At 39.1% G+C, this 16,094-nt stretch overlaps 1 protein-coding gene across 2 annotated transcripts in view; it reads right to left on the bottom strand.

Moving 5' to 3' along the window:
- Positions 1–16,094, bottom strand: part of GLIS3 (GLIS family zinc finger 3) — a 481,604-nt gene that overhangs the window by 296,494 nt on the left and 169,016 nt on the right. For both annotated transcript variants that reach the window (XM_023213188.3, XM_023213189.2), the window contains one exon: positions 10,524–11,640. In XM_023213188.3, the coding sequence (XP_023068956.1) occupies positions 10,524–11,640 (1,117 nt within the window). The remainder of the gene's footprint in view (positions 1–10,523; positions 11,641–16,094) is intronic.

Below are 16,094 nucleotides of genomic sequence, written 5' to 3'. Positions count from 1 at the left end.
GTTCACCAATACTCTGTGTTTAAGTGTCCTCCTAGACACACAGGAAGACCACTCTTTCCAACTGTCCTGGCAGTTAGTTGAGGTCATGTGACTGAGTGCTACCGAATGGGATAAGAAAAGTCAAGCCTGTCACTTCCATGCCTGGCTCCTAAAACCTCTCCACAATCCTCAACATCTCTTTTACCCTAGACTCAGATTGCAGAGCCATTAGATTGAAGGATCCTGAGTCACTATACAGTCATAAAGAGTTAGCCACATTAGAACAAAAACAAGAAATAAACTCCTATCATAGCAAGCCACTGATATTTGGGTTAAATTATTTTAATGTATTCCAATAGTACTCCCTTCTTATCATTTGCCTTTTTAAATATCATGTTACTGCCCAAGAGTATCTTTCATCTCATTCCTAAGCAGAGTGATCTCAGAGACCATCAAGAGCAATGGAAAACTTAATTTGTTTTCAGATCATAAGAACACAGGTTACCTAAAGAAAACACGTGGCCGGCATCATTTTCTGAGGAGCCAAAGAGAATAAACTGTTCTTTTCTTTCCTATGAATTCACACAAAACCATTTTATTTCTTTATTTTTAAATTTTTTATGGGAAATTTCAAATCTTCACACAGTGCAAATAACAGAATAATAAACCTCTATGTATCCATCACCTAGCTTCAAGTGTGTGTGTGTGTGTGTGCATGCATGTGTGCACATTTGAGGTCTACAGTAGGTTAATCATTAAGCCACGTGCTGTGGGTAGGATTCAAAGGTGAATAATTAATGATCTTTGAATATGTAGTAGGAAGAAGAAAGTCTGAATCTCAAATCCCAGAAATTACTTAGCTCTGAGGGTGACAGTGCGAATTAAAGTAACATAGTAGCTCAGAATTTGTGTAACATAGTCATTTTCTTTCACCTCCATTTCTCTGAACAAGTTTTTGGTCTAAGGAAGAGGTTTAATACTTTGTTTCTCGTTAAAATGTAGATACCCTTGGGAGAGCCAGCACACTGAATCTTTTCTCAGCTGTTCACCATTATATGTATGAATTTCTCTTTCCCGCAGTTCTTTCCCAAAAGCAAGCCTCAATTCGATGGAGAGGAAAATAAGGAGCAAGGCATGGGGCCTGTGAAGCAGCATGGAAACTCTGAGGGAAGAAGGCAGTAGGGTTCACCACAAATGAGATGAAAGACAAATTTCTATTTCAGAATTTTGTTTAAGGCCAAGTCCTCCATTTTCGCTTCATTACAACTGTTCTCCCAACCCCAAATCCATTCTCTTGGCTAATAAATCACCATTTGCTCTTCGGGGCAATTTTCATACTAGACACTGGGACTAGGGATGGGGAAAGAGAGTGACAAAAGAGAGTCAGCAGTAACAATATACCTCATCAAAAACACATGCAACAGGCCCAATACCCAGGCCCCTATTTAAAAATGAAAGCACTTTCAAACAAACATTCTAAAACACAGAAAAGAAAATTGGTGAGAGAGGCCTGAGAATCTGCCTCATAAATTTTAAAAGCAAGGATCCAGGACCAATCAGATGCCCTCTCTAGAACATTCTGAATGTCTGAGTCCACTGACCTGGGCCTTTGGCTGTGCTCTCCGGTCAACAGGCAAATGACTCTACAACCTTGGGTGGCTCAAACCCAGGGGAGGGCTCGTGCTGCCAGAGAAAGAAGCTCAAGTAACAAAAGGCAAGTCTTCCTTTCATGCTGCCTTCCCCAGTCTAGAGAGACATGGGGTCTATGGTGTTCAGGACTGAGTCACTGGGAACGGGTGCCATTTTGATGGGAAATGATTTAATTTGCTCTCGTCTAAACAGCTCAAGCATTTCACTCTGTTCTGTATTAATTCAGTCTGAGCAGGAAAAAAAAATTCCAAAGTAAATCTCAGCAGTGAAGGAAAAAAATCTTGAAAAGGCTGACAAACTCAGCAGAATGAGCACCAGTCCAAACCTTTGTTTAACAGTACAATACTTCACTCTCTTTACAGATTATAAAAGGAAATATTTAACTAATGGAAAGCTACTCATACTTAGGATAATGTATGCAGCCTCTGTCCACATCTTAATCATTCTACATAATTGATCAAATAACTCTGGTCTCTAGTCTTCCCCAGATTTTTAATTGTTTTCTTTAAAGTCCACAACAGAAAATGCTTTCATGCTAGTCTACATTGACGTGTTTCCCTAGCTGATCACTTGGCGTAAGATAAACGTGTGTTTCATATGATAGCTGCCAAGGGATATGTTTTAATGAGGAATTAAACTATAAACTTTAAGAGATAATGGAGAAGGCCTGGGGAAGTCAAAGTTTCATTTCGCATCCACTGAAACACAGTGCTTGCTACCTCAGTGATGCTACCCTCCTAAGATATGTTTTATTGACTACATTTGCATTTATATTAACTGGGTTTCCAATTCTTAAAACTGATCCCTATTTGGTAGTATAAGTCCTTCATGACTTCTTCCAGCCTCACTTCCGCTACTACCTAGTCTTGGACCATCAAACTACTTGAGAATTGTTTCTTCCTCTGTGCTCTTTCATACTCCTGTGCTATTTCATACAGCGATGTGCAGACTTAAATGGCCTCCTTTCCTTTCTCTGTAAGAATTACTGTCTTCTTTCAGGATGCAGTTACCTCCTCTAACAAGCCTGCTCAATCTCTACAGGCATACTTGGGAGCTTCTTCCCCTAGTTTTCCCATTAAAAGTTTGCATAGCCATATATCACAGCCCTTGTTTTACTGTTTACACAATTGTCACCCCAACAGATTGTGAGCTCCCAAAGGGAATGTCTCATTTATTTCTGTACCCCCCAGAGAAGGTACATGGTTTGCACTCAGTGATCAAATGAATGAATGAACACACAATGAGTGAACACATCAGGACACATACTATTTGGGTAAGGTAACTATATACCCTAATTTTTTTCAGGACAATCCTGATTTAGACTGATGTTCCAGTGAGACAAACCCACTTTCACTCTCAAAAGTGTGCTGATTTGAAAAATAAAGTATATGCTCACCCTAATTTTAGAGCATTAGGGTATATATTTACCCAAGCATATTGCTCCTGCCTGCCCAGAAGCTGGTCATATCATGTTCTAATTTCTCAACAACTTTTTAAACTAATCATTTAAAAAATTATTCAAAATTCTCCTTCTAACAAATTAAGCATTCTCCCTACTCAAGCTCTGTACCTGTGGCCCAAGAAAAGGACAATAAATATCGTGCTGCAAAATAAAAACACACAGGTTTCATTCTACTTTCTCACCAAATTCCTATCTACACCAACCTCCTATATGAGCGATGACACCTATTAGACAGATTGGTCTCCCCTCTGGATGAAGGACACAGGCTTCCCAGAAGTTAGAGTAGACGTAAAATCAAGTCTTCCCTATGCAGGCTCTGGGTTAACCAACCACAGATCCACTGTCCAGGGTTACAACAAGCATTGTCGTATCGATAGCTTAGAAGCCCTGACTCAGCAATTACAGTAGAAACTAATAAATTTGCCTGGAAAAAAAAATAAACATCTCTTTTCCAAATCATTCTACTCAGAACTTGAAGAAAACATTTCTGAAAGATCAAAGAGAATCAGATGACCTCTTCTTTTTGGAAAAATAAATGTGTTTGGTCTTTCACTCTACACATTCAAATTCTATCTGGACCCAAAAATGACAACACAACCACTCAAAGAAAAGGCAATCAAGAAATACTCCAAAGGTCACAAAGGGTGTTTCTAATATATTGCCAAACTAATTTTCCACACTGGTGCAGTCTGAAAGAACTGAGAAAAATGTATTTTAGAATCTATATATGAACAAATCTCCAAAGGTTCGACATACATTCCCTTGATCGTTTATGAAAAGATTTACATAATTCTTTCTAATTTTAAAGACATTATTTGAAGGCATGAAATTAGAGAAAAATCACAAAACAAATATGAACTAAAAAGAACATTAACCATCATGTAGTTAATGATTTTGTTTAATGAGGATAAAGCCTCAAATATTTAACCTCTTAGGGTTGCTCTCATTATCTATTGTTTTTCATTAATCCTAGAATCACAGGGCAAAGAAACATAAACCATGATTAGCTTTGAAATGTTTGCCCAAATCTGCTATGAATTTATTTTCAGGACAAAGTTCATGAAAGGTCAGTTCCCCAGGTAAACTGAATTAAATGCTTTCTAAAGGGAAACCAAATTAAACCTTTAACCAAATGGCAGGTTTCTAAACTGTGTTTTGGGATATGAAATCTGATTTGACAGATGTCTTATAGACTGTGGTCAATGCCCCATCTAATGAGGATTTCTGTGGTTTCGTTTTTACCTACACTAAGGGATTTGTAATTTATGGTGACATATATGTGTCTACAGTATGTTGAACATGTGCTTACATAGATAAATATGTTTGTATCTCTTACATAAAATTGCTGGGAAAGAAATCTTAAGATTTGGTTTTATTTTTTAAATCATGGAGTTTGCTTTTAATATCTGACAGACCGATGCCTTGTGGGATATGACTTGGAAGCTACACTCACTCTGATCTTTACCAGATGTTCACTGGTGGTGTTTTAGCCTCAAGAGACAAAGAGGATATTAATGTTAATTTTATTTATTTAATCACATCAGGCAGATTTGATAAAAGAGAAAATTCAATATTTTGGTAATTTACCAACTCTTCAGAAATGTCCATAGTAGCAAAAGTGTTTTGAAGATCATTTTCTATTAAAAGCTGAAAGTCTGCATTGTGTTTGGAAGAGAGAATACTCTATCTTACCTTTAAAAATGGGAACAGTGTGACAAATTTGTCAGCTCCACTGCTAAATGAAGGAGGCAAGGAGGGGGCGACAATGTATACATGGTTCAGTGCAAGACTCCTCCCGAACTTTGACTAATAATTGTAAAGAAAGAGACTCTGAACGTGAAATGGACACTCAGTTGAAAGCCTTCTGACACTACCAATCACTCTAATATCTTATCTTGTCTCTGAATTTTATTACAAGAGAACATTAAACTACCCTAATCATTGTCAGGCCATTGATAATAATGTAGAGATTGCTGTCAGGCCATTGAGAATAAGTAGACATGTACTCTCTACTAAACACTGCATCCCTGCATCTTAACAGAAGTAACAGGGTAGGCTTTTATTTATCTAGCACTAATGTCAGAACTGGAAAACTTTTACAATACTGGTTTTCAACCTTGAGTGCTCATTAGAATCACCTTGGAAGCTGCATCCCAGGTCAACTACATCACAAATTTTGAAGATGGGACCCAGGTAGGGGTACTTTGTAAAACTCCCCAGATGATTCCAGTGTCAGCCAGGGTTAAGAACTGCAGCCTCAGAAGCTCTAAGCATGGAACAGCTAAATAACTTAACAGTCTTGGAAAAATCAATTTCTCTGGGTTTTGTTCTCATCTAAAAAAATGATATGGGTGGAAAGAAATCGGAATGTGATAGTAATTGGCTTTCATTTATTTTTAGATAAAAATATATCCTTATAGCTATGAAATATTTCAAATAGGAAAGTATACCAAATATTATAACAGACACCTATGACACCTATATTACCACCATCAAGTTAAAATAACAATATTTTGCCATATCTGTTTCAATTCTCTCTCTGGAAAAAAAAGAGAAAGTAAAATCCTCACATCCCATCTCTTTCTATTTCTTTCCTTTTGAGAGGTATCCACTATCCTAAAGTTACTAATTACCCTGCCCACATGATTTTACTGTTTAATCACATAACTATTTATCTGTTGTATAATATTGCCCAGTTTGTGTTTAAATGTATATAAATTGTATTAATACCATATACACCCTTGTACACATATTTTTTTCACTCAACATTGTTCTTTGAAATGTATCCATGTTAATAGATATGTATGTAATATATGTATGCATATTTTAATTTTAAACTCTTTTATAATATTTCATTAGGAATAAGCCACAGTTTATTGACTTATCTATGGACAGTTATGTTATTTACACTTTTTTTGAGAAACAAAAGTAATAAACACCTTTTTTCATGTCTCCTTGCCACTATATACAAAAGTTTCTCTAGGGTAGGCACCTTGACACAGTTTTATTGGATAGACTCATCTTCAACATGACTAGGTATTACCAAATTGATCTCCAAAGTGGTTACACCAATTTACTCTCTCCAACAATGTTAAAGTATATCCACTTCTCCATACCCTTATTGATACTTGGTATTATGATAATTTATTAATTGTTGCCAATATGAGGATTATGAAGTGGGGATTAAGAATTATGCTTAGATGATATCTTCCTAAGGTCCTTCTGGTCATAGACCACATCAATACCAAGTCTTATCAAAATAAAAGTGGATATGAAAAAGCTCTTCCACAGCTTACAATGAATTTACATTTCCTCAAGACATGTCTTACGAGGCCAAAGCTGGCCTGTGAACCCATACATCAGGCCATAAAAGAGGAATGGGGACATGGTTCCAGCTCTGTATTTATTTTCTTGAAATCATAATCCAATGTTACTTAAAAAGCACCACTGCCCAATATTCAAGCCAAAGCAAATACTCTGGATTTTGCCAGGCAAAATGCCTGTGGAGAAATGAGTCAATTCATACAAAATTCAAAACTGGTCTTTGGTCAGTGACATTTTCATGAAAATCCGTGGGTGGGTAAAAGTTTTGAAAAATTCCTTTTTGCCATTGGATAAAATTCATCCAGGAAAAATAAAATTTAAGTGGAGACTCACATTCCCCCTAATTCCCTTATCAGCACTTCCTAACCTGCTAGCACAACTGCTTTCAATCACTTGTGAAGGCAAGTCATCCCTGTTTCTGATCCTAGCAACAGAACCCTGTGTCCCTCTACTCACTCTGCCCCAGATAGGCAGACAGGCTTTCTCATGAGAAGCACCAACAGACAGAGCATGCCTAAGCTCATTCAGAACACACTCACTGGGCACGTTACCCAGCCACCTCATGCTCTTCAACTTAATAGCAAAAAGATCTACAGTAAAAACATCCTCAGGGTGCACTCTGTTGGAACCATTTACCATGGATACTGTTAGGGATGATTAGTGTACATCTATGGTTTGGGGTTACACTTCATGTTGTCCTTTTAGGAACATGAAACAGGGATTTGGGAAAGGGACAAATTCAGAGACTCCATGACTTGTTCTGACCTGTGACCTTACCATCTCAGAAAAACTTAATAGAATTCCACAGTTATAGCTGACAATGCTCAAATAATTTGATAATTCTGAGATTTACCAAGGTTGCAGTTGGTCTAAGCTCAGGAAGGTCAAAATAGAGAGATTTAGCACCTAGAAATTACTATAGTTAATAGATAGCAGTGAATGGAGTCAGGTATTTTTAAATGTAATATTGGCATATCCTGGTTTCTGACTAGCTGAGGTCTGCCTGCCTGTCTACAGAGGCCTTTACTTCTCAAGCCCTTTGCCACTGGATGGGAATGTGTCTGCAATTGGGACGAGGCCTGGAAAGAGAGCAGCTGGTTGGGTTTTCCACAGAAGCAGTAAGAAAGAGATCTACAGAAGGGTGGAGTTGGGGGGGAAGGGAAAAGAACCCATTCTCTTCTTCCAGTAAGTTAACCAAATAATAAATTCACAGCCCTCCCCCAGTTCTGCCACCCAGAATCCTGAATGATGTGAATCCCAGGGTTCTGATAAGTCCAGGGAGTCATGGTCAGAGATTCTGAGAATGTGTTCTCTCATGCATGACACGGAATTTGGCATGAGGGAGGATACCAGTGGCAGCCGCTTACTGTAAGCAAGCCATCACTGAGTTAGCCCTCTCACACACCCCTATTTGACCATAACTTCCAGAAGCTCTTTGTGCTGCTTGTAGTCATGGTCACCAAACACAATGTGGTCATCATTTCTTTCTTGGGTCAATAAGCTAAGCAAGTGAAAATGACTAACTCTAACTATAATACACAGAAAATAGCAGTTAAACGTACGTAAAACAAAAAATGGCCTGGGTCTTACAATTTAGACTGCTCCTAGCCCTGCAGTGTATGACAAGCCACAAAAACCAAAGATCACTTCACATTTGCAAAAGAAGAATGTGGCCATTTTACTTGGCAAAGATCTTGAGCTTTGAGTCAACTACCATCAGATTTTAAATCAGTAGGAGATGAAACATTTTAGTTGTAACAGTTGTGTGTGTCTGGACTCCAAGACTATAAATACATGTTTTGCAAAAGGCAGAAAAATACATTTTTTCCAGGTGTATATCTACTTTAAAAACCAGGGTATTCTATCCTTGGATTACAACTGAAGAAGACTGCTAAATTTTCACAGCAAAATTAATTGCTGCCAGTTGGCTATCACCCTACAAATCAAGCAGATGACATGTAGCAACATAACAGTTTTCAGAAGACATACTGCCCATAATATGTATGTTTTAGAAGAAAATGAAGGCTTCCTGCTAAAAATATATAGCCCCAGAACTAGAATTGCAGCATTAGTCAGCTCCTAAGAAACCCTGTTTATTATTTGCACTATTACATGTGTAAATAAATGCTTTGTGGTCCTAGATTTGATACATTGTTAAATCACCAATCTGAATTTTATAAAGATTCCATCTAGAAGTGGGGAGTGGGCAGATCAAAGGTAGAGAAATTATCTCCCATACATCCTTAACAATACATTGAGAAGCTATGCATAAGCCTGCAAACATTAACCTATCAGCTTATTATTTCACTGAACTATTTCTATTTTTGATATTCATCATGCACTTCAGCAAAAGTCAACTTTATAAAGTTATATGTCTTTGCAAAGCCTGGGAACAGTAGGAAAATGGGGAAATCCTATTGCACAAAAATTAATTTTGCAATGCAAAAAATATTTTTCTGGATAATTCGAGCCTTTATGTTTATTTCAGTAAAGCCAAATCCAGTAAACTATTTTCAGCCAAGATTAGTCAGAACTAAAAGGTTGGACTGTTTTCCTTCAGAGGTTGAATGTCTTTCCTGCCTGCAATAGGCCGGTGTGTTCCAGAGTAAATGGATTTGCCTTCAATTGCTTGTCTCTTTCTGGCATTTTTAATGCAGAACCCTAGTGACAGAGTAAGGTTTTGCTGTCTGGAAAGTAATTATTCTTTTCACTCATATAACCTGGCATTCTCGCAAGGTATCAGCTTCAGGCTTTCCTTGAGAAAAATCATAATGTGGTGCATAATGTAGTGACAAGAAATGCAATTCCATTCCACAAGAAATTCTTAAAACTCTTTCAAAAATACCTACTGCACAGTGAAAAAGTACTTTGAATACTTGCATTATAGCTATCACCTGTTTGGTTTGCTTTTACATGAATCAGAAACCTTGGCCAATCTATAATCAAACATACACATAGTCCAGATTCTTTTTCATCACTGACATACTACAGAAAGAAGGAACTCGGGCTGGGGAACCACAGTACAAATAAATTTCTGTTCAAATTGATTTATATATTTCACATATTTAGTGACCTGCACCATACTCAATATCCAGGGAATACATAGAAATCTTAGACTTTAACTCTAAATGAAATATTTCTGTCCATCTAAACTGATATAAAACATATGTTCTTCTTTTTCCAAGACTTAAGTGAGCTGTCTGAGATTGTGCAAAGCCATCTCATGATCCCAAGGGTGATGCCCTGCTTATAAACCCTGAGGGTTTCTGTGAGGTGTGAAATTGTTGTGAAATCATTTAAGAATCATATTATTCAAAAATAGTACATTTTGCCAAGAAACAGAGAGAGTTCCAGGATGGATGTTGTGAAAGGCAGAGGCAAGGAAAAAAGAGACATCAGGCCCACTTCCCTCAGCACCAAAGGCTTCCCTGCTCTTTCTCCTCATACCGCTCTACAAAATTGCCTCTTAAAATTAGTCAAGATCCTGCAAGATTCTGCTCCTGTGTATCCCCTGGGTGATTTTATGCCGACTATAAATCATTAGCTAGTCTCTCAACCCTGGAAGGTACAGAGTGCAGGCATGTGGATGCATGCCAGAACACTTTTACTAGCCAAGTTGCTAAATGGTGAGTTCCTTTTCAAATACCAAAACCACTCTTCTCCTCATCCCAATTCTAGCCGGTTATTGGAGGGAAGGAAAAGTCACTGAATATTTGCTTTGGAAAAGAACTAAAGCTTGCTGATGTGCAATCTGTGTCCTGCTCTTGCACATCCATCCACATTAAGGAAATTCATAGTTGGTACCTGGCTGGCATCTCCTTTCCAAGATTTTACACAGTGTGGCAGACTGATCACCTGCTGGGATGGATCATGTACCTTTACAGGAGGAAATATAGAAATGGAGAGCCCCTAATCATGGAATAAACCTTCCCCTTCCTCAAGCTGAAGAGGAATCCCATCTCACGGATACCTAGACCACCACGCATGCAAACTCCATACAAGAAGAAAAGGTCCTCTGTCCCATGGGCCGAGTTGGGAAAAAACACACGTGTATGCAAAGTAAGCCGGGCCTTCAAGAGAGGTCACCCCTTGCGCTTCGGAAACTCACCGTACACTTGTTGGGCTTCTCCCCGGAGTGGACTCTCATGTGGATCAGCAGTTTATAGCGGGCGTTGAAGGGCTTGTATCTTCGAGGGCAACCTGCCCAGAAGCAAGTGAAGTCCTCCCCTTTGCGCTGGTCGATGTGGACCTTCTCGATGTGCCGCACGAGCTCCTCCTGCTGGTCATACAGGGCGCTGCAGTCGATCCAGCGGCAACAGTGCTTGCCCCCGACGTCGTCCATCTCCCCGTCGTCGTCCAGGGCGGCCTGGGGCAAGGCCAGCTGCTGGGCGTGGGGCCCGAGCTCCGGGTGGTGAAGGTGCGGGTGGGCATGGTAAGGGGGTGGGGGACCTTGGGGCGGCGGCAGAGGAGGGAGAGGAGGCGCAGGGGGCAGGTCTAGGGTGCTGCCCGGGAACTCCTCTAGGCGTTCAGTCTTGAACAGGCCAGCCGGCTGGCTGTCGGGGCCTGGCAGGCCGTGCTGCACCACCATGTTGTTGACCAGGCCTGGCTGGAGGCCGCCGTGCTCCAGCTGTTGCATGCGCTCGTACTCCAGGGCCCCGTCCTCGCCGTAGGCCGGCAGCGCCAGGCCTCCAGGGGTCACCAGCACGCCCTTCTGGCTGCTGGGCACCGGGCACGGCTGGGGAATGCAGCTGCCGCGCACGCCCAGGAAATGCCCGTAGACCTCTGGCTGCGGGGACATGTTGGCCGGGGAAGCCCTCGACCCGTTGATGTAGGCCACCAAGGACGTGGGCGACGTGCGGATGATGGTATTGAAATCTATCCCGATGCCATCCGACAGCGGGGACAAGGACAGTGCCCTCTTCTTAGAGCGCGCCGAGTGGGACCTGGTGGATGAGTGCCGAGGACTAGGGTAAGAAGAGTGGCTATTTTCCATGCCAAAAAGGTAGGATGGCAATGAGTTAGAGACACTATTGCTGGACATGGATGTCCCGGGAGGAAGGCTAAGGAGGTCCCCTAGATCAATGCCATTCTGAGAGCTGTGGTTGGCAGAAAGCGAAGGGAGGGCCCTGTAGCCGTGAGACCACTCTTGCTTCACGCTGGAGGCCGACTGACTTTCCGTCAGACTCAAAGTCGTGGACGCCAAAGACTCACGTGAAATAAGGGACCTGGAACAGCAGCCAGAAGGGAAGGAAAAAAAAAAGATAAACATTTTAGCAGGATATGGATTGCTTAAGAGCTAAAAGAACACTGTATTAACAATCCCTTAAGTATTTCCCCTAATTACGTTCTGTGCTAAACACACATTCTTGGGCTAAGATAAAATCCAAGGCTTCTAGTTCCAGGTAAATAACATCTTACCAAGAAGAACAATAAAACCTAATGCTCACTGAAATAATGTAACAAAAGATCTATTGTTATAAATAATCTTAATACTTTAGTAATAAATAGTCCTTGCTTTATTTTTAAATAACTTTTTCAATATGGGGGAAAAATTAGAGACCTGGGAAAAATTACTGATACCTGTTAAAGCCAACCAAATAAGTACTTGTTAAGCACCTACTGTGTGCAGCATGTTATGACAGGCTTTTCAGGCAATACAAATCTAAATAGAATCCCAGCCTTCAAGTAAAATCTATTTGGGAAAGCAACATATAAACTCATGCTTTATTTGAAAAAAAGCAAACCCTCAAAGTCAAAGGGTTGTCCAGGGGACTTAATAATTTCACAATTTAGTTTCACTGATATTAAGGAATTATCCTGATTTTTTTAAAGATAGTAATTCACATTGCCAGTACTTAGTCACATCAAATCACCCCAGGAAAGGAAAAAAATATAAAAAGCAGCTATAATATATAAAGGAGTAACTGATAACAAGTCATATCTGGAATTAATGCATTGGAGCCATGCAAGATTTAATCACACTTGCTAGCTGGGTTTTCTGTGAATTCTCGTCCTTAAATCCAAGCAGCTTTGGGCCAAGAGCAGATCACTCACTTTCTGTAGTTCACTTTTGCAACAATTCCTCTCCTATTCTTCTTACCCTTTAAAAAAACACACCCTATGTCTCACAATATATTATCTGCATATCAAAATGGTTCATAATGTAGCTCTGGTCACTTTAAAATTCATTTTGTTTTACTGTGACATTGTTGCCTTGAAAACAAAAATCACTTCTCAATCTTTTGGCTAATATCAAGTGTGAAAATAATTGAGAAAAGATATGTCCCTTGGATGAAAATTTGCCACAGAGGCAAGACATAACACACTGTATTTCTTGACCGAGACATGGTGTATATCAGAAGAACCTGGCTTATTATATGTACCTGCATTGACTTTCTACTGAGATCTTTTTTTCTAACAAAAAAGTTAATCACAACAAAACGTTATATAAAACGTGTGTCTTCTCAAAACGAACACATTATTTCCAGCTGTTAAACATCAACCTGTCGCAAAGGAACTGAGGGAAAAGAGAAGCATTTTCATCCCACCTGTTCATCTTACTCCATTTCACAAAATGGAAGCCACAAACACCATTTCCTACAAGCATGTGATATTAGCAAGAAAAACATCTCAGCTCCAAAATGCACAGTACAAGGTGATAACACCATGATCAATGAGATGTTACCATCAAGTGAAGTGATGTTTACCAATGAAAAACACAGCAGGAATTTACATCCAGTTGCCCTTGACATAGATTTTCCTCTTGGTCCATATCCTTAAATTCAGGTTGTAGTCTTTTTGCAAGCTCCAAAGTGGTTTTGGAATCATCTAGTTTTTAATTCCCCAAGGACACTTTTCAATTATTTTCCCAGCATACTTGCAGCATGTGGCTCTTCCTGCAGAGCTCAGCTGAAGGATCCTGGTGATTGGATGTCAAGGGCCTTTTGGTCTCTTCCCCAGCAAGATCCAGGAATTGCTTTCAGACCCAAACTAAATTAGTAGTCCTGTCATATATAAGGCAGAGACAACTGACTGCTTTACACCCGGAGGTTGAGAAGGTTCATAGAACATAAAGAACCAGAGCTTTGGCAGAGCTACATGCCTGAATGGATGCATATTCTCAGGTGCTACAATTGCCTGTCACTGTCATACTGGAGATATTAGATTGCTAAGTCATGACTAACAGACAGAAGTATGTTATCCACCTATATATACTTTGCTTATAAAATTGTATTATTTGGTTTCAGGGCAGCCTATAGTGAAATGTTCATTTGCTCCATTGTTGAGAGATGATTCTCATCTCTCTCAAATTATACCTAAATATGGCTCAATTTAAATCTGAGCATAAAGCCATGCAGGCACATTCTATAACTTCTTGGACATCTGAGTTTTCTAAGACAATTATCATATATTTTTCAGAAAGCAAATTCTATATTCTATTCATTAAAGTATTAATATGAACAGAGAACTCTCTTCTATCTCAAACACCTAATAAGAACAAAACTTCCCCAAATGGCCTTTGCCTAGCAGCCAGTCTCCCTCCTGTGTGATTACTTACATCTTTTAATCTTTCAAAGCTCTAATCCTTGACATCTCTCCCCAATACACTAGCTCCCAGTGAGAGTTCTCTTCCCAAAGAAGTTATATACTGTCTGCAACATGTCTTAAATGTAGCTAACTTCAGGCATCTGTGGGTGTTATATTCTTCAATAAATTTCAAAGTCTTTTTAACAGAAGGGATCGTTTTTATCTTCCCAGTGCCTACTAGAATGTTAGATACATACTAAGTACTCAAAAAACTGTTGATTAGGAAAGTAAATAAATAATCAATATAATGACAATGGAACATTATTTATAGCACTCACAAAGTGTTTTCACTATATATGATCTCATTTGATACAACCTGTCAGGTAAGTAAACTGGATTTTAAAAATAACTTCTATTTTACAAAGAATAAAACAGGGTTTGGGAAATGTCTCCCAGTAACACACACACACATACATACATACATACATACATACATACACCCCAAAGTTCTTAGAGAAATACAAGTGAAGCTGTGCTTGATATGCAGTGACCTACTGGATGATACACATTCTCTGTTGTTTTCTTTACATTGTATCCCACATGTGACCCACAGTGCTCTGCTTAATTGAAAGACCTGGTATAACCAGCTTAAAGTCACACAAGCTATGATGGGCACCCAAATTTTCTGTTCTTTCTGCAATAATATGTTGAATGAATGTGAATGGTTCCAAAGAGTTCTCGCCTCTAACTCCTGCTGCTACCTACACCAGGCCCACGGCAAAGAAAGTGACAGCTGTATCATCATTTGAGAGCAATCTCCATTTCCATATGCTCATCTGATCCTAATGATATTACTTCTGGTGATTGGTTAATTTGGAACTATATGTAAAAGGAAAGGAGATATATCTTGAACAAAATAAAACTAATAGGAAAACTCAGAAACCATCAGCAAAAATGATTAGGGTGGCTGGTCAAGCAAGAACTCAGTAACTTGTATGGGGCCATAAGAGCATGAGAGGCCTGATGACCATGTTAGATGTTTGCTTCAATGCCAAGCTCAAAATAAGTTATAATAGATCACATGGAGAATTTCTCAAAAGAAAAGATATATTTCCTATATATGTAGATCATGAAAAAGATGGCCAGTCGTAGTCTATCTGGAAATTCGTGTCCATGTGCCTCAGCAAATCCCCCAAAAGAATTAGTACTGTATTTAAAGACAGGATGGCTTTATAAACTGTTACAATTTACAGAGAGCCTGGAGTGCATCCTCAGCCCCCTTAGCCTTCTCTCACCTTTGTGGATATACTCTCAAAGGAAACCATCCCCAAGAATTTCTGATTTAGGAAATAAAAATCTAAATACAGTGCCCTTTTGGATCTGGAATGACATTCTGTGATGGCTGAACTTTGTCACTGACAAGCTAAGCACCTGGACTTTCTGTGTCCTGGTTCCATTGGGTCTTAAACAGAAATATTTGCAGGTAGCTTATGAATATTTAATCATAAAATGCAGGATTATGATGCATGTGAAAACACTAGAAAAGCTAAGTATGCTACAAAACCCATGCAGGTAGCATCTGATCTCTTCTACTACTCAATGTTTGTTAAGACTGCTCTATGAAACTGCTGTATGATGTTATTATATCAGCACCTCAGCCTTGTCATTTTAGGGGAAATATATACAATGACCTCTGTATTCGAGTTCTGGCAATGCCTAAATCAAGAATGGCTCCTGGATCTTCAAGATGGTAAGATATAGTTTGCATTTATCATTAAGCACAGGTAATCAGAAATGGTTGGGAACTTAATATAGGCAAATATACAGCATTAAGGCATGATTCTTATCATTGGATTAAATAGAATCCAACAAAGCTAAGGAAAAAGAGCTTTTCCCAAGATGAGCACACCCAAAAATCATACCCAAAGGAGGTCAAAAGAAAAAATACAAACAGCCAATAAATCTATGAAACTTCATAGATTTATTTATGAAAACTTCAATATTGTCAATAATTAAGAATGCAAATTAAGATAAAATAACATTTTATAGATCAAACTGGCAAAGTTTCTAAACTAGCAAAAGTCCTAAAAATAATAATACCTACTAATGAATGGTGTCTTAGAAAACAGGCACTCTCTTATACTGCTGGTTA

The sequence above is a fragment of the Piliocolobus tephrosceles genome, chromosome 14 (genome assembly GCF_002776525.5).
Source record: "Piliocolobus tephrosceles isolate RC106 chromosome 14, ASM277652v3, whole genome shotgun sequence".
Classification (NCBI taxonomy): domain Eukaryota; kingdom Metazoa; phylum Chordata; class Mammalia; order Primates; family Cercopithecidae; genus Piliocolobus; species Piliocolobus tephrosceles.
Note: the sequence above shows the minus strand (reverse complement) of the source record. Positions and strands in the feature narration are given on the sequence as shown.